The sequence below is a fragment of the Triturus cristatus genome, chromosome 2_2 (genome assembly GCF_964204655.1).
Source record: "Triturus cristatus chromosome 2_2, aTriCri1.1, whole genome shotgun sequence".
Taxonomy (NCBI): Eukaryota; Metazoa; Chordata; class Amphibia; order Caudata; family Salamandridae; genus Triturus; species Triturus cristatus.
The window spans coordinates 73,421,633-73,449,141 of record NC_140582.1 but is presented as its reverse complement, the minus strand read 5'-3'; the positions used below and the strand labels follow the sequence as shown (position 1 = coordinate 73,449,141).

Sequence of the window (27,509 nt, the reverse complement as noted above, 5' to 3'; positions counted from 1 at the left end):
GTATATTCTGAGAGACCTCAATTACTTTTGAAATCGTTTCATTCAAGTGTGCACTATTTTGTGGCTCCAGATGAACTGCCGGACTTTGTATTTAGTATAACTTTCTGACTAGGTTGTGCATCTTGGTATAGTGAACAGACCGCAGCCGGATGTGATGAAAAGTGCTGTCAGTACTGTTAGAGACAAGCAGGCCAGCGAGTGTCCATGTAAATTTGATAGTTTTCTAACTTCACATGGATCAACAATTTGTAAGATTCTCAGCTTCAGTTTTACTGTTGCCTTAGCGTAACAGTTTAATTTTATCAATTAATTTGACTTTGCTAAGATAACTTCATTTCCAACCATGTACTGGAGCAGGTGGATGTTGTTGTAATACTTCATCCATGATAATGTCTTCTGTTCTTTCTAGAAACTGGTAGTTCCTTTGCTACAGGAATACCTTCTATGTCGATCGCAAATACCAAACCATGTATGAAGCCATTTTGAGGTCGCAAATGGACCAATTCGCAGAATCGGCCCGTGTGCATACGCAAAAAGGCATTCTGACATGTACGAATACAAATAGCTCTTCGGTAACCTGTTACCGAAGCAAAATTTGGGTTTGCACTTCAGTATTAAGAAGGGGCATGTTGAGGGCGTCCCTTCTTATTACCAAATTGCAGTGGTATGTATGAATGTTTTGCAACATAAATGCGGTAACCCATTCGCCGTTGGGAATGGTCCTCAAGGGATCGCTTCCCCTTTGTGAATGTTTGTATAAACATTTGTTAAGAGCAGGCAGTGGTCCCACAGACCACTGCCTACTCTTAAAAAAAATTAAAAGAAAACATTTCTTTCTTTTTTTTAAAATGCATCCTATTTTCCTGTAAGGAAAACGTGGTGCATTTAAAAAAAATCATTTTTGTTTAAAAGCAATCAAAGACATGGTGGTCTGCTAACCCCAGCAGGCCATGATCCCTGTGATTTTAGCGATTCTCATTGGGTCCCAAACCAAAACCTACCTCATTAATATTCATGAGGTAGGTCTATTTGCAACCAACTGTGAATCGCAAATGAAACTCAAAAGAGTTTCATACATTGGAAATGGCAATTTCCCAATTGCGATTCTCAAGAAATCGCAATTAGGAACTCGCTATTTCAAACTTTCGTACATGTGGTCCCATGTGTTTGGTGGTAGCTTTCCTCATTAGAAAATGCTTCTGCACTTGAAGTATATTTCCACTTTCCATTGTAAAAATCACAAAATCTGGATTTAAAAACGTTGCATTTTTGCCTACTGTTTCTTTCTGCGTAACTTGCCAAACCTATCAAAGATGTAATTTTTTTAGGATCAGAATGGACAATTGTCTCTTCAGGCAGAAGGATTGACTTACCGAATATTCCAGGCATTGCCTTTGAGTACATCTAACTACTATCGCCTGCTGTGGTTCAAAGTCTTAACTCAATCTATGACGATAAATTGCCTGAAAACTGCTGCTGAAGTTCTTTCATCTCTTGTATTCTTCCTTTAACTAGTTATTTTGTACTTTGTGCACAGTCCGTTTCCTTTGTGCATTAGATGTGTAAGTCCACCTATAAAGAGCTTTCTTCCTCCTTTTTATTTAGCATGAGGGCGACCATCTTTCAGATTTTTCATCAGTACAGTTGACAGCATACAAACAAACACCTGTCATATTGAGGCACACAACAAAGAAGGCTGCACTGCAGTGAGGCGCAGAAGAAAAAGACACTTTTGATCAATGAAATAGACTAACCAGCAAACTCCTCTGGATTGTGATTGGAACCTCCTCATCTAAGATGGCCACAATATTGACTTAATGCTGCTGCGTCTATCGTAGATGAGGGGATTCTCCTCACAATCCAACCCAATGCGGACAAACTAACGTAGTTATTTATGTTTCAGTATCATGTGGCAAACTCAGGCTGCACTATGTCATGCTGGCAGCAGAACCCTGAATCAGGAGCACATCAAACGCTGGTGCGTTTTCCTTGATGTACCTTGATGGTTTCTCCCTTGCTGGTTTATCTTTATGACAGCATGGTGAAGACCAGGATGGAGAAGGAAAGGCAGCGTGACCACATGACAGAAAACAGAAAACTGAAATAGAGTGGCAGGGCTGCAGGAGAGCACAGCCAGAGCTAGATTGGCGAGCTAGATCATTGGAGTCATTGTGGATGTATGATGTTACAACGCATGCTTTTACAACGCATGCTGTTACAACGAATTTTTTACAACGCAAATGCTGTGACAACGCAAGTCTTTACAACGCAAGTCTTTACATCGACTTGCAGTAGATGGCGTGCTAACATTAAAAAAGGGTAATTTACTATTCTAACTCCAGTCCACGTTGCAGTAGGGAAGGTGTTTGGATAGTAAACTACACTATTTTTAATGTTAGCACGCTATCTAGTGCAAGTCGATGTAAAGACTTGCGTTGTAATGGAATGCATTGTCACAGCATTTGCGTTGTAACAGTTTCGTTGTAATGGCAGTGCGTTGTAAAAGTTGCGTTGTAATGGTTGTTCACCGTCATTGTGCATGCCTGCACAGGATGTGAAGGTCCAGGCTTTGTGGCAGTGCCCTCCATTGGTTCTGGCACACTCCATTGCCTCTCCATCTTAGCAATCACTGGAATGCTCATCCTCGGGCCGTGAGAGGCTGAGGTAATGGAGGAAGATGTTGCTGCTTCTGCAGCTACATACAGCCCGCTCTGCCAGGAATATGCACAGGCTGTTTCCTTGCTCCTGATGCACAGGAAACTAGTGCAACAGCAAGTGTGCTCCAGCGGCATCACAAGAGCAGCAAGGGTAGAGAAGCAGCAGTGACATTCAATGTTCTCCTTTCCCCTCCTTGTGCTAAACATACACCGCCCACATCTGCTGGTTTTCTGTGATGTCCACGCCTGATATTCACTGGCAAAATACTCACAAATTGCTTATCACTCATCAGGCCTGGAGGCTGATGCTACAAGTGCTGAATGCATTTCTCCTTTTACAGTCTGAAGCCATACAGCATAGAAATGTGGCCTGTCTGCAAATGAGTTGTGAATTCCATTCAAATGCATGGCGTACATTTTATTTAACAAATAGTAGAAGTTCCATTAAAATGAGAACATCTTATTTTGCATACGTTTACACCTACTGCTGTGGAATAGCAAAACGGCTCTACATAACTTTTTACGAAAAACAGAAATAAAGTAATACAATAAAGAATTACATTTATGTTACTGGAAGGGAGTATAGTACACAAGCATCTCTCCTTTTCTCCAATTGGCTGATACATACCTGTTCCTTTTTCAGTCATTTTGGCATTCACTGTGATTTTCATTTCATATCCTCTTCTCCGTAGCTGGAACATTTGGGTTTTTACCACTTCAGCAAAGCATCCTTTGGAGTCAGCCTATGAATGCAAGCAAACCAAATGGGGCATTGAGGAAACTGTGACTGCACTGGTTCACTGAGGCAATGCCCACTAATTGTATGCCCGCAGCAACCGTTCTCATCAAAATTAAACATGAATGTAACCATATAGTTTCACTTGTATAGAACACACTATCTCATTAAATGTATCAGGGATGAGATGTGGTGTAATGGTCAATGCTGCCAACTCTGGACCAGGGTACCAGTCATTGTGTCAGCTCAACATCCTGTGATTCTGGGTCAATCACTTAATCTCCCTGTGCCTTAAAGTAAAAAATCTGACTTTATGTAATGTAATCTAGAACTCATATAAAGTGCACTAAAGCCCTTTGGCCAGGCATATTCAGAGGGTTTAGTTAAAAACATATAAATGTTAACTTATACTAATTTATGTATCTATTGTTAATTTTGTAACTGAAAATGTTTTATTTAACATGTTTACTTTTAAAATATTATTCCAATTCTTATTTAGGGTGCTGGAGTATCCCGGGGTAATGGATGGGTAGTGTTTTTTTTATTTATTTTTATTTATTTTAGTATACACACTTATAATTAATTAAAAAGTAAAATATGGGGGGCGTGTCCAAGATGGCGACGGAGTAGGACGTGCTTTCAGTCCCTCCGCCGCCGTACCGGCTTAGCGTTGTATAGCACCTTCCCTCGACCCTCCCGCTTGACATCCTGAGCTGGCGCTGGTCCCCTGGTGGCCCGGGAGGAGGATTGGCGATCCTTGTGCCCGGGGGGCAGGACCGGGGGCCTCTGGCAGCATTGGGCCCAGTGGCGAGACCGGCGGCCGCAGCCGGGAGACTTGCGTGCGATGCGGCTGGGGGCGGTGCCCTTTGCTGCGCTACCGCTGCGACGCTGATTGCCGTGCATGACCACCGGCCCCGGCGGAGCATGGCCTAGAGGTCCGGCGGATGTGGAGGGCCCTGTTGACTCTGCCACGGGGCTGCAGAGGTAGGGAAAGCGCACCTGCGGCTGGTGGCGGCCGTGCGGAGTGAGGCCCCGCCTACGAGGAGCAGTACGGAGGTGCGGAAAGAAACTGCGGCCGAGGTCCGTGGAGAGGCGCTGGGTCGCTGGAGCTGAGAGGCGTCTGGGCCTGTGGTCGGCTGGCGTGTGGGGTGGCCCCGGCCCTGGTCCTGGAGTGAGGCCTGCTGCCGTGCTGTTATCGGGGCCCGCCGGGGAGATGCTTCCCCCTTCCCCCTCCGGCTGGTTGGCCCTCGCGGGGACTGTGTGCCTGACACCGCTGCGGGTGCCTAATAGAAGGGGGTGAGCCCCAGCCGGTGCTACTGTGTGCCTGGGGCGCCTGGAGAAGATGTATGTCCCCTGACGTGGATGCAGCTGCCGATGACGCCTGGCCGGCCGCCTTCCCGCCTGTGATTATGAGGCCAGGGGTCATTACGTGACGGAGCAGGCGCTGTCCGGGTCTGCGGACTGGGGAGTTAGTGGCTGGCCCCGGTATCCCTTGCTCCCCCCCTGGTGACTGCTGCCTGAAGAGGGCCCCTGGAGAGTGTGGCCTGGTCCGGGCCCGGACCCCATAGGCGCTGGGGAGTGCTTTCTGTGGCGGCTTGGCTGTGGGTCGGACCCTGGAGCGATGCGAAGCGGTGACCCCGACGTGTGACGGAGTGGGGAATCCGGGACTCGGGACTCTACGCTAGTGCTGGTGCTAGGTGTAAGGTGTTGGAGGGTCTGCCTGCTGTGAGGGGGCCGGGGCGAGAGTGGTGGGCTCTGCCTACGGTCTGGTGCCCAGGTCGTTTGTGGTGCTGATCGCGATGTCGACTAGGCCCCGTAAGGAAAAATCGGGCAAGGAGGGGCCCCCGAGGGGTGCGCTGCCAACGACGCCCCCGGGTACCAACGCTTCCCCCCAGCAGAAAGACGATGATGCGCCGGCCACCAAGGCCTTCATGTTGGAGCTTTTTTCCGCCATCAAGGAAGACATCTCGAATCTCCGCTCCCAGCTTTCCTCGGACCTCAGAGAAGTGCGACGAGAAGTGGATGGCATTGGCGAGCGCGTGGCAACGCTGGAAGAGCATGATCTTGGTTTGGCGGGTGACGTCCATCAGCTCCAACAGGATGTACTCCGACTAACGGAGCAGAACCTGGATCTCCAGGCTCATGCGGAAGACCTGGAAAACCGGTCTCGGCGGAACAACATCCGTATCCGAGAGGTGCCCTGGGGGGGCGAAGCTGGGGATCTCCGTGGGTATGGGGAGGCCCTTTTCTTGCAAATCCTGGGTGACGATGATCTCCACGAAGTCAGGATGGATAGGGTCCACAGAGTGGGCCTACCGAGAGGTTCGGGGGCTCCCCCTCCGGACATTTTGGTCTGCGTCAATGATTTCCAGCTCAAGGAACGTATTCTTCGGAAGGCGCGGAGTATTACTAACCTGCTATTCAGAGATCACCATCCCCAACTCTTCCAAGATCTGGCAGATTCTACGCTGCAGAAGCGACGTGACTTTCGGCCTGTGACGGCCTTTTTGCGCGATCAGAATGTGGCATATTCCTGGGGTCATCCCTTCCATCTCATCTTCAGGTGGCAAAACAGGCTGGTCCAGATTCGATCACTGCAGGCTGCCAAAGACCTCCTGGGGCTGGACGACGCTACGGACTCCCCGAGGGGGGGGCGCTCACCATCGCGACGCAGAAGGCGCTCTTCCTCCTGGCACAGAGTTGGGCGACTGGCGGCACAGAATGGGCCGGATACCGCGTCCAGTCAGCAGGAAAGAGATGGAGCAGTGGCCTCCGTAGTGAATGTGACGGTGTCGTTGCCACAGGACAGCTCCTCAGCGGCTTGATTGTAGAGGGAAGGCTGTTTGGTGGCGGAGGGACGCCTTTCTCCTGTTCAGGTACCATGGGTAACTATGTACTTTTGGAGAAGACGCCCCGGTCCAGAAAGCGGCTGGGACACTACCCGTTGCCTGCGGCGACCCCGTTCTCCGAGGGTCTCAACACCAGCCCTCTTGGTTGCAACGTTCTTTCTTTGGACTTTCTTTGGGTGGGGTCAGTTGGCTCTTCTGCCTGTTGCATTTAGGTTTCTGTTGAGTTTTTGGAAAGGGGATTTTGGGGGTGTGGAGGGGTGGCATCGGGGGGGCTGGGTGGGGGTGGGTTGGTGGGGGACCAGTGGTGGTAGCATGGAGCGGCTGCAAGGGCGGCTAAGTGGATTGCGCTCAGTGGGGGTTCTAGGGGGGAGCTCGAGAGGGTGGAGGGGATCACTATTGAATGGCGGAGGGGGAGTTGCGCTTGCTTTGGAGGGGACCCTGATCCTGGGAGAGGTGGGAGAGGAGGGGGTTGCTGTCGTCGGGGATACTGCACTGGCTGTGTATGGGCTGAGGGCCGCCTTCGGAGAGATAGCATGGGATGGCCTGAGGGCTGTGGTCCTGGGGTGCACTGCGGGCCCACTTCTGCCGGGGCCTTTCTGGACGGGGTGGGTCCCGGGGACGGGGGCGGCGCTCGGTCTGTGGCTGACTTAAGAGAGCTGAGAGTTGGGAGATATGAAGAATGTCTGTTACCCTAGGAACTTGGAATGTGAAGGGGTTGAATTCGCCTCAGAAGCGCCACAAGGTTTGGAAATATGTCCTGGATCATCACCTAGATGTGGTGGGTCTCCAGGAGACCCACCTGGCTCGGCGGGATGAGGCCCGGTTGAAACATAAGCAGTTCTCTCTTATTTATAGGTCTTCAGCGGTTTCAAAACATAGGGGAGTAGCACTGCTGTTCCGCTCGACTCTCCACTTCCAGCCCTTGGGAGTCCGAAGCGACAGGGAGGGTAGATGGCTCCTTGTGAAGGGGGTGCTACTCGGTAAGACTTGTTCAGTCCTTGTGCTGTATGCTCCCAACGTGGGGCAAAATAGATTCCTTTTGAACTTACTGCGAACTGTAGAGGACTTTGTAGAGGGGGCGCTCTTCGTTATGGGGGACTTCAATCTAGTTTGGGATCCGGACTTGGATTGCTCCCACTGCTGGAGGGCTGAGACTGGGGTATCCTCTGCTGAGTCGCGCCGGCGGATCGAGGAGCTGGGGTTGCTGGATGGGTGGCGCTCCTTGCACCCCCTCTCCCGGGACTACACTTTCTTCTCTCATGTCCACCAATCGTACTCCCGCTTAGATCATATTTTTTACAGCCAGTCCCTCCGGGGATCCGTGAGTGAGGCCAAGATTTTTCCTCTTTCTGTCTCTGACCATAGCTTGTTTGCGCTGTGGCTACAGTGGGCACCGGTGGGGGACGTTCCGCGCAGGTGGTATTTTCCGGCCTCCCTGGTGAGAGACGATTCCTCTTGCAAGGAGCTCCGTGTGGCGATTCGGGACTTTTTTTACCTTAACCCAGTGCAAGACATATCTATTTTCACTACCTGGGATGCCTTTAAGGCCTCCGTGAGGGGTAGTAGCTTAGCCATTAATGCGGCACTTAATAGATTGAGGAGAACTGAACGCGAGGCGTTAGAGGTGGAACTCGCGATGCTGGAGCGTACGCATAAGAACCAACCTTCCAAACACACGTGGCGACAGCTTACTGCTCTCCGGGGCAAACTACGGGCTCATTACAATAATAGGTCAGAGTTTACCCTCCTGAAGCTCCGTCATCTCTCTTATGCTCAGAGGAACAAGGTAGGAAGACATTTGGCCCGCCAACTGCGCCGAAAGCGTGAGTGGGATTACATCGGAGGCGTTCGGAACGCAGCGGGTGCGCTGCAGCACTGCGATGCGGCCAAGGCTGCACGCTTCGGTGAGTTTTATGCGGCGTTATATGCGGTGGAATCCCTGGACCCCGCTGCCCAGAGGGACAACTTGCGCGCTCTCCCGCTCCCTTAAGTATCTGCGGCCTGGAATGAGCTGCTCTCTGCTCCCATCACTAGAGAGGAGGTGTTGGGGGCCATCAAGTCCCTGAAGCCTCACAAGGCACCAGGTGCGGACGGATTCACGACCCTCTTCTATCAGACCTTTGCTGCTGATATCAGTGATTTCTTAGTCCAACCGTTCAATGCTATGGCTGAGTCGGGGGTTTCCTCGGCCTCTATGGCGGAAGCAGTCATCTCAGTCATCCCTAAGCCCGGTAAAGACCCCGCTGTCTGTTCATCGTATAGGCCGATCGCCCTGCTCAATATCGACGCCAAACTCTATTCTTCCATCCTCGCGTCCCGCCTGCAAGACCTGATGCCGGTGCTAATCCACCCGGATCAATCGGGGTTCATTAAGGGGCGACAAACCCATGACAACACAAGGAGGGTGATTCACCTCATCGAGAAGGCCAACCGATTTAACATTCCGGCAATACTACTGGGCCTGGATGCCGAGAAGTTGTTTGACCGGGTGGACTGGCAGTTTCTCTTCCGTACCTTGGAAGCATTTGGGTTTTCGGACAGATTCCTAACCATGCTTCGGGCCAATTATAACGGGCCCCGTTCATGTGTTGCGGTCAAGGGCTACTTCTCGCCCTTCTTCCCCCACTCGCGAGGCACGAGACAGGGGTGTCCACTCTCTCCCTTGTTGTTCGCTCTGAGTATTGAGCCACTGGCGCTGGCGATACGGGAACACCTGAGGATTACCCTTTACGGGCGAACAACACAAGATCTCCTTGTTCGCGGACAACGTTTTGCTCTCGCTTGCGGACCCTGCGCACTCCCTCCCCCACGTGCAGACGGCCCTGGCGCGTTTTGAAACGGTGGCGGGTTTTAATGTGAATTATGACAAATCCTATACCCTTAATCTTACACTCTCGCCGACAGAGGTGGAACGCCTCCGACCGCTCTCGCCCCTACCTTGGACTCATTCCTCATTACTGTACTTGGGGGTGCACTTGACTCCCACAGTGGGGAAACTATGTTCGGCCAATTTCCCCCCCTTATGGCTGCGATACGGGCTGATTTGGACCAGTGGAAGCCGTTGTTCATCTCCTGGCTAGGTAGGATACATGCGATTAAAATGACACTCTTGCCAAAGCTTTTATATCTGTTCCAGGCGCTCCCTATTGTCTTGGACACTGATTTCTTTAGTCGCGTAAAGACTCTAATGCTCCGTTTCGTATGGCAGGGGGGGCGAGCTAGATTTTCTTTTGCCACTCTCCGACGCCCTCGGGGCGAGGGAGGGGTGGGCCTCCCGGACTTGCTCCTCTACTATAAAGCTGCGCAATTGCGGGTCTTAGTGGAGTGGACCCAACCGCTCTCGGAGAAACACTGGCTCCACATGGACAGGAGTATGGCGGGGCGCACGATATGGGATCTGATATGGAAACCTAAGGGGGACAGGCCCTGGAATGCGTACATCAGCACGCCTACCGGCACCGCCCTTAAGGTCTGGGATTTGGTTTCCGGGGATGAGCGCTGGACTACGTTCCTGTCGCCTTTTACTCCCATACATTTCAATCCGGCCTTCCCACCTGCGATGCAAGAGGGTCCATTCGACGCATGGAGAAGCGGGGGCTGTCTCGCTCTTACGCATTTGTTTCATGGCTCTGCCCCGCTCACCTTTGCCAATTGTGGACGGGATTATGGGGTTCCTCAGACAGAGCTGTTCCGCCACGCTCAACTGCTGCACTGGGCTCTGTCGTCGTCGGTTCGAGATGCGGCAGTTAGGCCGCCCACCCCCTTCGAGGCCTTTCTCTCGCGCACCTCGACGATGCGTGGAGCTATCTCCTTTATCTATGGCCACCTCTTGGCCACCGCTCTCTCTCCGAGGCCGCGCTATATGGGCTTCTGGGGAGGGCTGTCGCGGATGAGGAATGGTCTCATTTGTGGCGAGATTTGACCAGCCACAATCACTCGGTGGAGCTGCGCGAGGCGCACCTCAAGACTATGATGGACTTGTATCTCTCTCCCGCCAAACTGCACCGCATCTTCCCTACCTCTTCGGACAGGTGTTGGAGGGGCTGTGGTCTCTTGGGGGACTTCCGCCATATTTGGTGGGATTGCCCGGTCATCCGCCTCTACTGGCAGGAGATCCTATCCCATATTAAAGAGATCCTGGGTTATCCGATCGCGGATTCCGTAGCTTACGTATTACTGGGCCTCCGGGATAGCCTCCAAGAACACCAGACGCGCGCGGACAAAAAGATCTTTTGGCTGTGTGTGGGGGCGGCTAAGATCACTCTGGCGGCAGCTTGGAAAAAGAGGGAAGCCCCGGCGATATCTTTGTGGCATGCGAGGTTGTGGAAATTGTTGAGCATGGAACGGATGGCTGATGTCTTCCTGGGGTCCTTTAAGAATTTCAGTTTCCGCTGGGGACCTCTAGTGCGCTTTCTCTCTAGGGGGTTGCCGGCAGCAGTGTGTCCCCCCTCGATTTGAGCCCTTCACCTGTTCCAGGTGTGATTGTCGATTGGAGACTACCCCACGTACGACTGAGAGCTACCACCACTGGGGGGAGGGTGGGAGGGTCTGGGAGGGTCAGGGAGGTTGCGGGTTGAGGGGCTTTCTCTTTTCTTTTGAGTTTAGTTTAGGCGAGGCGCCGGAGAGGGGAGAGCTGGGTCTTTCTCGATTGCCGGGCCTGGCCCGATAACATGGACTTTGCAGGGGCATATTACAGGGCGGAAGTGTGGCCCCGCCATTGACATTATCTTTGATACAGCAGACCTAGTCTGGGTTTCTTTCTAGCTATATGGCTGATTGCTTGACATGGTTGATACAACGGCTGCTGGATTGGCTCCCTGGCCTCCCCTCCTACTATGCGTCCCCCTGCAAGGGAAGTTGTGCGGGACTGTCGCCTGTGTTTTCTTTTTGTGTTTTTTTCTAATAAAGACATCTTTTACAAAAAAAAAGTAAAATATGTAAAATATAAAGATTTCATTTGTTTTTCACTGAGAAAATCATTTTTTAATACCACAACATATTTCATTATTTTCTTCTTGATTTGGGTGTTTACTTTTTTCAGGGGATATTGCAAATGGTTTGTTTAAGGTGATTTTTTTCACAATACTGACATAATCGTTAATTTACTAAAATTATTTTGCTAACTTTTTGATGTTAGGATATTTAGATTTTTAAAGTTTTTACTTAGATTTATGAAATTATTTTATCATGCACTGATTTTATTTGGGTGTGGGGTACCTGACCATTCTCCTACAATATATGCGGTTTCCCCATTGTTTGTTAGACTGGAGTTAGAAAAAGAAATATGGCGCTCCTCCCATGAAAGCATTTTTCCCTATGTTTGTTAGGCTGGAGTTAGAATAGTAAATTTGACTCCTCTGAATGTAGGCACTTTCAATAATATTGGTTAAACCGGAGTTAGAATATTACATTTGCTGCCCACCTCCAAATAGAATTCCAAGCCCAATATTTGTTGACTGAAGTTAGAATAGTAAATTGTCTCTGGCATAGCTCCACATGCTAAAAAAATGCCTACCTCTCTTATCTAAGTCTGCTTGTAGGAAGGTGGTACAGGCCCTGATCACGATGAGACTCGACTACGGGAATGCCCTTTACCTCGGTCTCCCTGACTTTCTTCTTAACAGACTTCAGGTGGTGCAGAACTCGGCGGCTAGACTGCTTATCAGGCTTCCACCTAGGTCTCACCTGTCCTCTCATTTGAGGGCCCTCCACTGGCTCCATATTAAAAAAGAGGGTTGTCTTTAAGGCTATGGTCTGAATGCATAAGGCCATGCATGATACGGGCGAAGTCTATCGCAGAGAAAGGATCAGCGGATACATTTTTGCATGCATCCTGCGCTCTTCCTCTGAGCGCCTTGCAAGACTGCCCCGCATCAACTGCCTTAGAATAGGTGGGAGATCTTTGTCCTACTTGGGGCTACCCAACTTGAACAAACTTCCATTAGACATCTGCTTGGTAAATAACCTTGATATCTACAAGAGGAAAATAAAGACTTGACTCTTCAAACAATCAATCTAGGTGTCTTGGTCTGTTGTCCTCTGCCTGGGCCCCGGGACACTCTGCCGAGTATCTGCGCACTTTACAAATCAGATTAACATAACATAACATAGTGTATCAACTTTCCTCAAAGCTTGTTAGACTGGGGTTAGAATAGCAAATCTACTACCTCATGTATGCACTTTCCCTATTGTTTGTCAGCCTGGAAATAGACTAGAAAATCTGACCACTCACACTCCCAAAGTATGTTTTTCCACAATCTTTTCAGTTTTGTAGTTCAAATCATGTATTTGAATTGTTTTATATTTCTATATTTTAACAGGATTTTGTATAGGAGGTAGGTTACTTCATGAGTCTTCATCATGGAATGTTTTAAGATCATTCATTTTGCTTTCGCTATATATTTGTAAGCATTTTAGGAAGTTAAGAAATTAATGTTTATATTTTTTTGTATCAATGTTATATTTTTTAAAGAAATAATAACACCGGTCAAAAAAAATACAATAATGTTAATTACAGTCAGGTATATATTTACCAATATAATGTAGATATAATGCACCACAAATTTTTGGTAGTCAGTATTTTTGCACTTTACATTGTATGTATGTATGGTCAACATTTTGTTGTTTATATTTTGGCATCTTGATATTTTTGTGGGTGACATTTTGTCATACACCATTCTTAACCTGTCCTCCGGACCAAAAGAATAGAGGACATATAATAAAACAATCTTTTCCATACTTATTTCCATGTGTCTTTTGCGGCATCGTTAACATAGTTGCTGTCCCGAGGCCATGTATGGTCTTGATAATGTTCTTTTATGTGGTTTGGGCATTTGCTATAGTTTGCTGAGGAGATGTGATCTAATGTGTAAAGTGTTACTCATGGAATCCTGCAGATCAGGATTCTAATCCTGGGTTTCTCACCCAATTAACTTTAAGTGCAACAAGCGCTATGTTCAACTGTAATTGATATGCCCTCTTTACCTTGCACTGCTACATTGTCAGCATGTTTCTAAATTCTTCTTTCTTGTTACTATTGCTGAAGGTTAGCAGGAAATATGGCAGTAAACCCATAACATTTTACCATTAAAATAATTTAAGTTAATTTAACATTATTTCCTATAGAGGTTTATTTTAAGCCCCTATGTCCATTTTTCTGTCTATGAGCACATGTTCCAGTACAATTTGTTGACCAACCATACATGGTGCTGGACTAATTACTGTTTCTTTTTGACAGTAGTAACTAATGTTGTAAATTTAGCTCCACTTAATGTTTAAGGGGAGTAGAGACGTGTAAGTGTACTTTTGGGTAACTTTATACTCGGATTTTGAGAATACCCCACTGTAGTAAAGTTATTCAAAAGTGTAGGAGTAACTTACATTTGTAGATTACTCAGAAGTGTACGTTACCTTTGTGAATAACCCTCTATAACTTTAAGCGTTTACAGGCATGAGGCCTCTGCGAAGAAGTCAAACAACTTAGGTTAACCAGGTTCATGTCAAAACTGTTATGGACCGAATATTTTAAATGTATTCCACATAATTGTCTGAACGGCAATCACTTTTTTCACAAGAATGGTGTTTATTTGTATCCTTTAGAGACTGATGTTTTTGGTAGATAGTCTTATAGTTTATTTTGACTGTTTTGCCATGGATGGTCCACATGGCCAGTAGACCATTGTGCCCTTGTGGTGAGGTAAGCCCATGGCTGACAGGCAGTTACATGCACTGCAGAATTACACCACCTCCAGCACACAAGATTGGGCTGTTCCAGGGATCCAGTTATGGCCAGGTTACGCAGATATATAACCTGGGAGGGTGCTGGGGAAGGGGCTGAACCCATGGGGTGTCTTTGATGCAATTTAAGGTCCTTGTGAGTCGGGACCACACACTCCCCAATAGACAAGAGGATTAAAGGTTGTGCATTAAATACAAAAAATTGACATTCCTTTTTCTGGCAATTAAAAGTCACGGACATGTGATTTAACTTACTAGTTTGTTAAGTCTTCAGGGGTCATATTATTTACGGGGACGCCCCTTTCCCTTCCTTCTTGGCCTTCGACAGACCAAAAGCAGATTGACTATTCTAGAACTGTTGTTTTTCAAGCAAAATATAGGGACTTTCCGGGGCGTAACACAGGCCCCTGCAGCCCCCGCATTGCGTGGGGGCCCACGCGCTCCAGGGGTCCCCTCACTTACTTCATCATGATGATGAATTGAATCGTGCGCGGTGCGCAGTGCACACGGTACTGTTATAAATTAAAAGCTAGGATCCCTATCCACCCTTTCCCATTTTACCTTCACACCCTTATTGCGTGAGTGAAAGGGGCCCAAACTCTCCTGCTTCCATAATACCCCCAACAAAGGAAAGTCCAGTAATACAAATAGGGAGTTGTGATTGCTGATACAGAAGGCAGGTACATTGTGGTCAAATTAGTTAGATCACTGGGTACCATAATAAAATCCATCTCAGCTTTTGAGCACCTTTACCCTCTTATACGTAGAGGGTAAAGGGTCTCCCAGTGCCTTATAGTCTTTAGCAAATACTAAAGAGCTGGTGGTCATCGCACTATTCAGAGCCTCTCCAAAGGGGGTGTGCTGGAACTCCTCCCCATCTGTTGTCTCCATACCGCAGGCAGAGGGACCCCTGTTCCCACACAACCTAGTGTTGAAATCCCACGGCCAAACTATCAATGTCTCCTTATTAGAACTGTCAGAAAGGCTCGCTAAATCCCTCCCAAGATCTGCAATGAAGGTGATCAGATGAGAGTCAAAAAAAGTTGTTATGCATATGAACCAAGATCACAAGAAAGAGTCAATTAGTGGACAAATTGATGCATGATCATGGAGACGAGTGAATGAGTGTATGGACGGACAGTGGCGTAGCAAGGTCAGGTGGTACCCGGTGTGGGAAATTTCTTGTCACCCCCAGCTTGACAAAATGGCAAAAATATGTGTTTAAAACACATAATTTTCCCATTTTGTCACCCCCCCCTCAGTAATGACACCCGGGGCGGTCCTCACCCACTGCACCCCCCTTCCTACGCCACTGTGGACGGATGGATTACGGACTGCATTGACTGAAGTATCCATTCACTTCAATTATAACCCGACCTATTGGCTTTGCCAATGTATTTTAAGTTGAAATAATTAATTCATATTGTTTAAAAAACATGGTTTTCGGAGTACTCAGTGTACTCATTTCTTAAGTTTTATAGTCTGTGCTTATAAATGTGTATATGTGAGGGGTGTGAGCGTGTAAGTGTGCATGTGTGTGAGTTTGTGTGTGTCTATGGGTGTGTGTGTGTGTGTATGTGTTACTTTGTGTGAGGATGTACGTGTGAGCACGTGTGAGCGTGTATACCATGTGTGTGTGTGTGAGTATGCATGTGTCTATGTGAGTGTGTATGTGTGTGTGCACATGATGTGTGAGTTTGTGTATTTATGGGCATCAGTGTGGGTTTGCTTGTACATGCTTTTATGTGTACATCTGTGTGAGTGTGCACATGCATGTGTGAGAGCGTGTGTGAGTGTGTTCATGAGAGGGTACATAGCCTGCGTCATAGAGACCGTTGTGATTTCTCTGACACAGCCTGATATACACAATCTGTGTGAGTATCGGTGCACTGTGGGGGCCGGTTCTCATTAGAGAGGTGTCCAGCATAGGTCCAGAATATGCATGACAGATTTTCATGAAATTCACATACCATAAAATACTATAAACTGAAAATTAATACTGTGGTTTGTAGCTATCCTGCAACTCTGACATGGTATGGTCTATTTTAGGCATTCGTGGTGCACACCTTCCTTAAACCATGGCTGCAAGTGGACCAATTGTGTGTGGAATTTTTCAGACAGTCCTTGGAGTTTAACCAACAACACTTTGCTTAATTAGATTTTCATTTAAAAAAAGATAAATACAGTTAAAAAAAACGATCTTACGCTTGGCAGCCACGGTTTCAACACGTTAGGTATTTACACATTTTAAAAAAAATAATGTTACTCTAAAAAGTAACCCCAAGATAAAGCCAAATAACAGACAGGGAGGTGAGCAGCATTAGACACACTATGTTTTACTTGTATTGCCGGCCAGGCATCTCTGACATCACAAGTTGGCTACTCGTCCTTGGCCCCTGAGAGCTGGGTTACTGCTGGCCTACCAAGGGATATGCACGCGTAGATTATAAATCCGAGTCTGGGACTGCCTTCCAAGGCTGTGTACATGAGTACACACACACCGGGCTACCGGCACTGGTTCTGCGGTCCTTAGCTGAGTGTGCGCGCGCGCACAACACACACAGGGCCTCGTGCGCTGCCTCTACCATCCAAGCCTGGGTGTACGCAGAGTGCAGCCCAAAAAGAGATTAAAGAAACTTGAGGCAACGTGAACGTATTTTCCCCATCCATTCATGAGCCAGGAAAGATTTAGCTTTGAGAAAGAAAAAAAAAAATGTAAGCTGGATTTGGGATGGTAAACGGGAGCATTCCAGCGTGAGCTGAGTGCCCATAACTCGTCCTGCTGTGGTGGAAGTGGCAGTGCTCCCCCGCGTTAACGCTCTACCTCTTGTTGTAATCACTAACACCATTTTCACACTGCAGAGGAATGCATTGTTTATCCCACATTTTATCAGCTCACTGCAAGTACATGAATCCTATACAACCTGCGCAGGGACTCTCACTGCACTCTCACAATGCACTCACCTACCGGGCCCCACCAGTGATGCCCACCCTGAATTTCAATCCACATTACCTGATTACCGCCTGCCACCCACTTGAGACTCCGTCTCCGACGGTCCTCGCCACCACCCACGGACACTCCTGCTCGGCCTCGGACGCAGACTCACCTGACCTGACAGCTGGGCCTGGCCAGCAGCTTCAGTGTTAGGAGCGAGCGGGACGGGCAGATGGCAGGGCCCAGGGCAAGGGTAGCCAGGCAGGCGGCAGGGGCCAGGGGGATAGTAATAACTTAATTTAAGCTAGTAATAACAATTTAAATTATGGCCGGTGACGGACTTCGGACAGTCCTGTAGGAGCGTGGCTGGGTGACTGGTCTTCTTGGGATGCCACACCTCAGTCAGTCTCACGCGTACTTTTAATTGCGCGCGCTCAATGCGCATGTCAGGACAAATTCAAATCAGGCCAGGCATTGAATGATCACCAGCCCTGACCCACCCTGAAGAACGCGCAGACCCAGTCACCCACCATTTAATCTAAAGAGCCTCAGAGGCCCCGGCTGGGGCGGGGCCACGCACCATTAAGAGCCCCAGGGGCCCCTGTCGGGGTCGGGCACCATTTATTAACAGCCTCAGGGCAGTTTACTTTTCTTTTTGTTTATCCCCTATCGGCAAACAAAATGAAAATATTAAAGCGCTGGCATCATTTTGTAGGCTAGCTCATGCTTTTTGCCTACAAAATGATGGTGGGTTAAGTCATAGATTTTCCTTTCTTTTGCATTTAATGCCGTGCTGCACATTGTAAATGCTGTGCAGCAAGGCTACAGGGGGGGCCGGGCACCATTTATTAAGAGCCTCAGAGGCCCCGGCCGGGGCCCGCGCGTGTGCAGCAGCAGTTGTTTAATTCAGACAGGGGCAAGCCTCTGCGCATGCACCATGAGCGATTAGCTTCTGAGGCCCGGCAGGGGCCCAGGCATGCATGCTTTGCGCACCGCACCATTTAATTTATAACAGTATTGTGCGCACAGCGCGCCGCGCACGATACAATTCATCATCATGATGAAGTAAGTGAGGGGGCCCCTGGAGCGTGCCCCCCCCAACATGTGGGCTGTGGGGGCCTGTGTTACGTCCGGGGGGGAGGGTGCCCTGAGCTCCATGTACTTTGCAGGGGGGCCCCCTCAAGTTTCGCTACGCCACTGGGGAATGTCTATAGAAAATGTAAAATCTTATGAATGTCATTTGTGCTTACACTGTGTCGTGTCTTGCCTCTGTTCCATTGGCCTTTTTCCTGGCAAGACGATGAAATGCATACAGACCTAATCACAAATGGTGCCCCAATGTACAGTTAAAAGGTGCAAAGTCGCCCCTGATTTGAAAAGCATCTCTTCAAAGCAATTTTTGATTCTATCTCCTGAGACCATGAAGCGTATTCATGTGTTGGTTTAGTGCTCTAAAGTAGAAGGCCTGGCACCGGAGGATTGGTCAGAGTCGAGGGCCTGCTTAGGAACCTCAAATTTGCGGGGCAGTATTGATAGGAGAGGGCGGAAAGGACAAACAGAGTCTACTGCTCATTGAATGACATTGCTAAGATTATATCGCATTTGTTTTAGAGATGAACTTATATATATGTATATACATGTGACCAAGGCTGCTTGTCAGCCGAAACGCGTCTTTTTTGTTGGTGTAAATAAACTTTACACTATTTTCTGCAAGACTGGTGTGGCTCGTTTTCTTTCCTGGTGGATGTTTGGAAAGGACCTCTGTGCAGTATATATATATATATATCCATCTAAATTGCCCCGCAAAACAAGCCTGGACCTTGAAGGGCGGTCGGTGCCAACAGTGCGAGGCTTCTGATAAATATCCAAACAAAACCTCCTTCTCACATCAAAGGAGGCACACCGACACTGGTTAGGTTCCAATACACGTAGCATATTACAGGTGAATTGCGCCGTCGTTTCAATTGTGTGAATGACATGCTGCGCAACCACTTCTTCAGATGGATTTTAGTGTTGGAGCCTGACCTGCACGCCCTCTGGGAATGTTTTCGCAGTGTGTTGGCGAGTTGGGAGCAGAAGGAGTTTGTCCGTTATTGCAGGTTGGAGTGACTTCCCACAAGTAATGGTGAAATTGAAAAAACGAACTGTGTTTGAGACTTACCAGGTATTTTGTGCTCAGGGAAACTGTTATTAAAAGAAGTGGTTGCGAAGAATGTCATTCACACAATTGAAACGACGGCGCAATTCACCTGTAAGATGCTGAAATCTTTCCCCGTGCGCACTCTGCATGAGAATACGGCCCACTTAAATAAGAAGGGAAACCACGTGGGCCCTTTTGAAATCAGAGACTACCTCCCGTGATCAAGGCTCGCCCAGAACAGAAACGTTGGGATTTGGGAGCCTCTTACCTTCGTGTTGTTTCACAATTAAAAACTACGTGAATTGGAACCTAACCAGTGTCGGTGTGCCTCCTTCGACGTGAGAAGGAGGTTTTGTTTGGATATATATATATATATATTCACTGAAAAAACCATAGGTTTGACACACGTTATAGTTAGGAATTAGCATTTAAAAAACCTTGCAAATTCAGTGAAAAAACCATAGGTTTCACACATGTTATAGTTAGCTGGACATTTTACTGATAAAAAACCATTGAAATTCCCCCGTTATACTTAGAGCAGGCAACTATAACTCACGCGACCGCAATCCTCTGCTGATGCTAATACTGTATTTAGACACTTATTTGCCCATGTCTTCTTCCATTAAATTTTAGCTATACATATATTACAAATATTTTTTTTTCATAAAGACACATATGTCATCAGCAGAGGATTGCGGTCGCGTGAGTTATAGTTGCCTGCACTAACTATAACGGGGGAATTTCAATGGTTTTTTATCAGTAAAATGTCCAGCTAACTATAACATGTGTGAAACCTATGGTTTTTTCACTGAATTTGCAAGGTTTTTTAAATGCTAATTCCTAACTATAACGTGTGTGAAACCTATGGTTTTTTCAGTGAATTTGTACGTTTTTTTAAATGCTAAGTTACTTTACGCCATTCGTGGCGTGCGCGCCCACTTAACGCAGTTTGTTCCGTGCGCGCAAGGTGCGCTTCGCGCACCGTGCGCGCACAGTGAGCACGCGGTGCGCTTCGCGCACCGCGCGCCCACTTTACGCAGTTAGTGCCGTTCACGCACGGTGGGCACGCGGTGCGCTACGCGCACCGCGTGCCCACGTTACGCTAGATGGGCCATGTACGCACGATGCGCTTCGCGCAACGTGCGCACATGGAGGACATATTATGCGCTTCGTTGTGAAAGGTAATCTTTTATATTTTCATTTATAAATATATGCCGTGCACAAATGGTGCCCTTCAGGCACCATTTGCACATGGGGTGGGGAGAGTGTGGATAATTTTTTTTTTTTAATTTTTTTTTACCGTACGCGTACGGTAAGCGTAATCGGCGAAATTTTCAAAAAAAATAAAATTGCCTTTTTGGCCTTGGGGGATCTTTGAGGACTCCTTCTTCATGGCTAGGTGCTTAGGAGCTGTCTAAACAGCCCCTTTACATGTTTTTGGCCTTTGTTTTGCAACCCCCCCTCAGAGTGCGAGAGAGAAAATGGCAGCCGCCGCTTCCTGGTTTCGACCGATTCGAATGTTTACTAAGATCTAACAGCCAATCAGATTCGCGCTTGCGCACGGCACCGCACGCGTACGGTAAGCTTACCGTAAGCGCACGGTAAGCGCACCGTAAGCTGCCACAGATATATATATTGATTTAAATGCTATTTTCTCAGGAACTACTGAACAGATTTACACCAGACCTACAAAAGGCACTTCCTTGACCAGAGGACTATCTCTCTGCCAAATTTCAAGTAACTCTGTTCAGCCGTTCGGGCTGTAGCTGTGTCTAAAGGTCCTATGGAAAAATGCATGGGAAAAACGCGTTTTGGGACCCCCCTTTTTTCTCAGCCCCCGCTTGACGAATCCCCCCGAGACGTTCAGGGTAGGAGCGGAGCGTAGCGCCCCACCTATTTTGAAAATTTCGCGAGGATTCGTCGACCGGCGCCAAAGTTATTCCAAATAGAATGTTGCGGTTTTCCTATGGAAACAGGGTCCTAACTATAACTACCTACTGGCGACCGCCAGTAGGTAATATATATATATATATATATATATATATATATATATATATTACCTACTGGCGGTCGCCAGTAGGTAGTTATAGTTAGGACCACGTTTCCATAGGAAATCCGCAACATTCTATTTTGAATAACTTTGGCGCCGGTCGACGAATCCTTGCGAATTTTTCAAAATAGGTGGGGCGCTACGCTCCGCTCCTACCCTGAAAGTCTCGGGGGGATTCGTCAAGCGGGGGCTGAGATAAAAGGGGGGTCCCAGAACGCGTTTTTCCCATGCATTTTTCCATAGGACCTTTAGACACAGCTACAGCCCGAACGGCTGAACAGAATTACTAGAAATTTGGCAGAGAGGTAGTCCTCAGGTCAAGGAAGTGCCTTTTGTAGGTTTGGTGTAAATCTGTTCAGTAGATTCTGAGAAAATAGCCTTTAAATCAATATATATATCTGAGCCAGCTTACGGTGCGCTTACGGTACGCTTACCGTACGCGTACGGTGGCGTGCGCGAGCGCGATTCTGATTGGCTCTTAGATCTTAGTAAACATTCGAATCGGCCGAAACCAGGAAGCGGCGGCCGCCATTTTCTCTCTCGCACTGAGAGTGTGGATTAAAATACAAAGCACAAAAACATGTAAAGGGGCTGTTTGGACAGCTCCAAAACACCTAGCCATGTTGAGGGAGTCCCCAAAGATCCCCCAAGGCCAAAAACGGAATTTTTATTTTTTCGCTAATTTCGCCGAATACGCTTACCGTACGCGTACGGTAAAAAAATATTAAAAAAAAAAATTATCCACACTCTTCCCAACCCCGTGTGCAAAAGGTGCCCGAAGGTCACCATTTGTGCATGGCTTATAAGAGGTGTGAAAAATTTAAATATTACCTTTCAAAACGAAGTGCATCATATGTCGTCCATGTGCGCACGGTGCGCGAAGCGCATCGTGCGTACATGGCCCATCTAGCGTAACGTGGGCACGCGGTGCGCGTAGCGCACCGCGTGCCCACCGTGCGTGCACGGCACTAACTGCGTAAAGTGGGCGCGCGGTGCGCAAAGCGCACCGCGTGCTCACTGTGCGCGCACGGTGCGCGAAGCGCACCGTGCGCGCACGGAACGAACTGCGTTAAGTGGGCGCGCACGCCACGAATGGCGTAAAGTAACTTAGCATTTAAAAAACCGTACAAATTCACTGAAAAAACCATAGGTTTCACACACGTTATAGTTAGGAATTAGCATTTAAAAAACCTTGCAAATTCACTGAAAAAACCATAGGTTTTACACATGTTATAGTTAGCGGAAATTTTACTGATAAAAAACCAATGAAATTCCCCCGTTATAGTTAGTGCAGGCAACTATAACTCACGCGACCGCAATCTTCTGCTGATGACATATGTGTCTTTATGAAAAAAAAATATTTGTAATATATGTATAGCTAAAAATTTATGGAAGAAGACATGGGCAAATAAGTGTCTAAATACGGTATTAGCATCAGCAGAGGATTGCGGTCGCGTGAGTTATAGTTGCCTGCACTAACTATAACGGGGGAATTTCATTGGTTTTTTATCAGTAAAATTTCCGCTAACTATAACATGTGTGAAACCTATGGTTTTTTCAGTGAATATATATATATATATATGAAACAACCAACACGTAAAAACGTGTAAAGCGAAGAGCACTCGAAGCAAAATCCAGGGACAATGTTTCTTAAAGCATAGATGCTTTATTTAGCAAGATCCCCCCCGCAATTCCCCCGAAACGCTGATATATATATATATATTCTACAACCTCGATGACGCTGAACCTCCAACTTGGCGAACAGAGACACCACGAATCCCAGGAATAAGGCAAGATGTTATTTATTTAACGGAGATGCACAAAATCTATATATATATTTAGGAAAGAGTCACTTGATTCTTAACTCAGATCATCAAGCCTTACTACTTCCCTACCTAGGGGCATGGCATAGCTATCTTTAATTCAGTAGGTGGAGTGGCAGCAAGGGTCAGACAGGTGTACTTATACCACCTACCTGGAGGACAGAGGGGCCTATTTTCGGTTGTAGGATTAGTACACACTGCATCTGTGCTAGGCCACTTACCCTACGGGGGTGAATAAGTCATGCACTGACTACCCATACGCCATTTGTTCTCCATTTGGATGATCTAGTCACTGGGCGAGTACTCTTTTCTTTGACTGACATGGAAATGATTTCAGTGACACGTATGGCTAGAAAGAAATTACAACAAGGCTGACTGTCTGAAAGCACATGCCAATTAGCAGAGCATTGGCTCAGTGTCTAATCAAGACAGAGACTATCTATTTGCTCCTACTAAAATTTACAAATCCATGTTACAAATGTGGGATTCAGTTGACTCGTCATGAGAGAATGAAAATGAAGTAAAGAAACCATATCAAAGAACTTGATGCATCATTTGAAAACATTTGAGTGAACGTTCTCCCCTCTCAGGCGTATCTGTTAAAGTTGTGATCATTTCTACGCGCACCAAATTCTCCTTTGACATTCAAAATAATTATGTATTCACCGACTTCCCAAGATTTTGCACAACCAAAACCCAAAGATTACATGGATGCCAAATCTAAATAGTTGGGCAACAGAATACATTTATAAACTAAAAATCTCATGATTTTCCACAGCAAAAACCCCAAAAGATTCTAAGGATACCGAGTCCTTAGAGTTGGGACACCATGTAGGAATATGCACACCTGTATCCCAGGATTAGAGTCACAGAATATTCTATGTGTGGGAGCCATAGATGTAACTATGAACACCGACCCATTTTATTTTGGCTCATGCACTGTTCCCCTTGGCAAGGATACCCAACCTTTCATGCATGCCTACTACTCATTCTTGTTACATGCTGGGGTGAGGATTTTGCACTATTAATAACATTCTTACTTACCATCCTTGTGAAGGTCTCACAAATCCCCTTAGAATCAGGACCGCAACTGTAATAGCCATCTGAAAACCGTCTACAGACATCAACGCTTATCGTCCCTGCAACAGGCTTCCCATATGTGTACCTTTCAGAGGAGACAAGGCAACAGTGAACTTGAGTAAGAAAAGAGAAGATTGTGGAAAAAAGGCCAGAGATGAGAGCGTGCATGTGGAAAATGGCGGTAAAGTAGGTTGTGTGAAATAGAGCAGAGGGACAGAAAGAGGAAAGGAAGAGAGGAAGTAACGGCGTGAGGGACCAAGTGTAACTTCTAGGTAGAAGAAGGGTTTTGTAGCTCAATGCTGGCAATGGCTATAAGAAACGATTTAGTAATGCAATCTTGTGTTTGTTTGCCTGCTAGCTACAGTAGGAACATGTGTGGAAAAGGGAACGTTCAAACCTGCTGAGACAGCTGATAGTAGTCATGTTGGAGGCCTGGCGTACAATGGGTGTGAGCGTTCTGGCTTACTATTTTGCCTACTTGGAAAGTTTCAGATCTTGCAGGAGCTTGTCAATGAGGGTGTTTCCTAGGCACATAAATTACATTTTAGGTTGACGGATGGTACATTTAGCTCTTGATTTAGCTATCATTCACACCTGTCCTTCTTTACTAACCTTATGAATGTTTCTGCTGGAACAATAGGTGCAACATTTGCAACACAGTTTGGGTACCTAAGAATGTGGTCAGGCATTTCGAAGATCTTTTTCCATTGCTCAATGGGTTAGAAACTCCTAACAACTTTGTTGATTGCAGACTGATCTGAATATTGTTGGAACAAGGCCTTATGTAATGCAGATTTGTGAGCTGAATAGGGATTAGAGACGGAAAATAATTCAGTTGATTCTAACTATGCACAAAGTGCTACAGCCTGTGAAACACTAGGGGCTTCATCTGGGCAAAAGAGTGAACTCTGTTGCAACGACAGCGGAGTTCCCTCCCCACCAACATGGTGGTCCGCCAGCCCGATTTAAATTCAGGCAAACCATAGTTTGACGATGGCAGAGAGTACTCCATCTCTGAAGTAGGGCCATCGGAGGTTTGACTATATGTCCCCTGCCTAATTTAGATGGGCGACAGACAGTTGTTTTTGAATGCCTCTCACGACAGGAAAAACCTGGCATTGAGGAGCATTGTAAAGTACACAATGCTGCCCTTGCCATGGAAGGAAACTCCTGTGGGCAGGGGGCATTGTGTTTTTTTACTTTCAAAAAGAAAATTCTGCTTTAGGATTTTCATTTTCAAAACAACAACAAATGTTGTAAGTTTGATCTACAGCTTAGTCATACTGACAGAGCCGTCCGTCAAACTTACAATGCATTGACAGGAACTGCGGTGACGACAGTTCCTGTCAATGCAAGAAAGGTCCGCTGGGCTAGTGTACATTTCTAAATCTGGCAAGGGGCACTTCCATCATGGCTGCGGAGTAATTTACCCTGTCACCATGGAGGATGGCGACCCCCTACCAAGATTTAAATGAGGCGATCATGGCTGATAAAACAATAGCTGTGCAGACTGACGGGCTGGCAGCATGAAGAGTTCAAAAAGGGGGATGAGATTGCCTAATTCAGCTAAGGTAGCTGCAAAAAGACACAATTGCTGGTAATGCAAAGCTAAAGGTTTTAGAGGAGTGTTCTTTTGTAGTGTATATGGCTACTTATGCCATTAAAACATAAAAGGTATGCAAGTGTGAGTGTACATTAGTAGGTTAAATGCACGAGAAAACACACTAGTTGCACCTTTTTTTTTCAAGAGCAAAGAAAAAACTAATGATAAATACCAACAATTGCACAAAAAATCAATATTGGCAAATGTAAATGAAAGTGCTATAGAAATGCTGCAGACAATACAGATGGAAATGTAAAAAATATAAGTAACATGAAACCGGAGCCCTCTTTAAGAGATTGTGCTGAGCTCACTCTATGCTATTAGCAATATACTAAGTGCAAGAGTGTGGTACTATGATTTGTCCAGTTTTTATCCGAAGTTTGGTTTATTTGCATTATAACGTTTTAAATATATCCTTTTTCAGTTTTAAGATAAGGTACAACCAGACAATATACCAGGTCTCTAGGTGTTAACGATTAAAAGACCTCGAGTAAGACCATCAAAGATGATTGGTGCAAAAACAGACCAAGTCGGAAGAAACCAGTTTCTTGCGCCTGTATACTCATGCTTGTTATTCTTACACACTCCATTTTCTTGTTTTCCATTCTGGTCTTTACATCCCTCACTCACTTTTTTCATGTATGGTAAGTAACCCTGTTTATCTTTTAGTTTCTTAAATTTTCCTGATTCATTATACTCAGGTTTCTCCATTTTATACTCACAGTGCACAGACTTTCACATTCAGTTCTGTCTCCATTATGGTGATCTTTTGGGGCACCTTCACGAAAACCTCAAACTTTGGCAGAACTGGAAAATGAAAGGAGTCGTGTTAATGGCGAATAACATCGGGGGCAGTTTGTCGGGCAGATAAGGCCCTGCCTTCTTTGATTCTGAAGAAAAGGGACATGCAGATGTGAGTCATGCTAAACCCATGCCTATGTATTGATGAGCCTGCTCATTATCTTGTAATGCCAGCCCGCTTCTGAAACAGTGTTTTGCGTATGATATAAAATGCCTTATGCCTCTTATGTCGATCCCAGTCAATAGCTACCTGGCAGTGCCCCCCTCTCACCCGGACAATATTGCTTAAGTAATACTTGGGGGCAGATTTATGTTCCCTGGCGCATCCCTGCAAATCAGCATGGATGCGCCAGGGAAGATGCGTCACGCAAGTTTGCCCTTGCGCCACCGCAGATGCGCCGCATTTACAATGCGGTGCATCGTGGCGCAAGGACAAGCAGATGCGTGACGTATCTGCCGGCGTTAGGTTGGCGCAGTGCTGAGGTTGTGTCGCAAGCGCGACGCAACTTCAGCACTGTTCCATCCTACCCCATACCTAACATGGTGTGTCAAGCCTTACGCCTGCTTCAAGCAGGCGCAGGGTTTTGACGCATCAGCGTTGGGAAAGTGACTCAGTAAAATCTTATAGATTTCACTGAGTCACTTTTCAGGGGCGTTCCAGCGAACGAACGCCCCCCCTGCGTGGAAACGCCCACATGAAACCTGACGCAGGTTACATGTGGCGCAGGGCTTTACACCGTGACGCATCTCCATAGATGCGTCACGATGTAAATAGGGTGCAACGTGGCGCACGGTTTACCCCGCCGCTGCGTCACAAAAGTGACGCAACGGCGGCGTAAAAGTGGCGCAACTCCAACATAGATCTGCCCCTTGGTATTTTGTTCTGAGGGTAGTCTAGCTGCTGTGTAATCACTTTGCCACTTGCTTTGACTAAGTACTAAAGCCAATGCCTTCAATTGAGCGTGCTTACCAGCTGAAACCCAAGCTTCCCAAAAATATTGGAACTGGTTGCTGGGCTACTATCAGAATTAAAGACATTTGACTGAATCCCGCATTGATGTGCTTTACCCACATGGCTTTCAAGAGAAAGAGACAGCA

At 46.9% G+C, this 27,509-nt stretch overlaps 1 protein-coding gene across 1 annotated transcript in view; it reads right to left on the bottom strand.

Annotated features, from left to right (window-relative positions):
- LOC146861876 (alpha-2-macroglobulin-like) overlaps positions 1-27,509 on the bottom strand; it is a 1,085,963-nt gene that overhangs the window by 923,027 nt on the left and 135,427 nt on the right. Inside the window, exons 7-9 of the mRNA XM_085641046.1 lie at positions 26,333-26,417; positions 23,972-24,092; positions 3,286-3,400 (exon numbers count right to left, since the gene is read on the bottom strand). Of these exons, the coding sequence (XP_085497172.1) occupies positions 3,286-3,400; positions 23,972-24,092; positions 26,333-26,417 (321 nt within the window). The remainder of the gene's footprint in view (positions 1-3,285; positions 3,401-23,971; positions 24,093-26,332; positions 26,418-27,509) is intronic.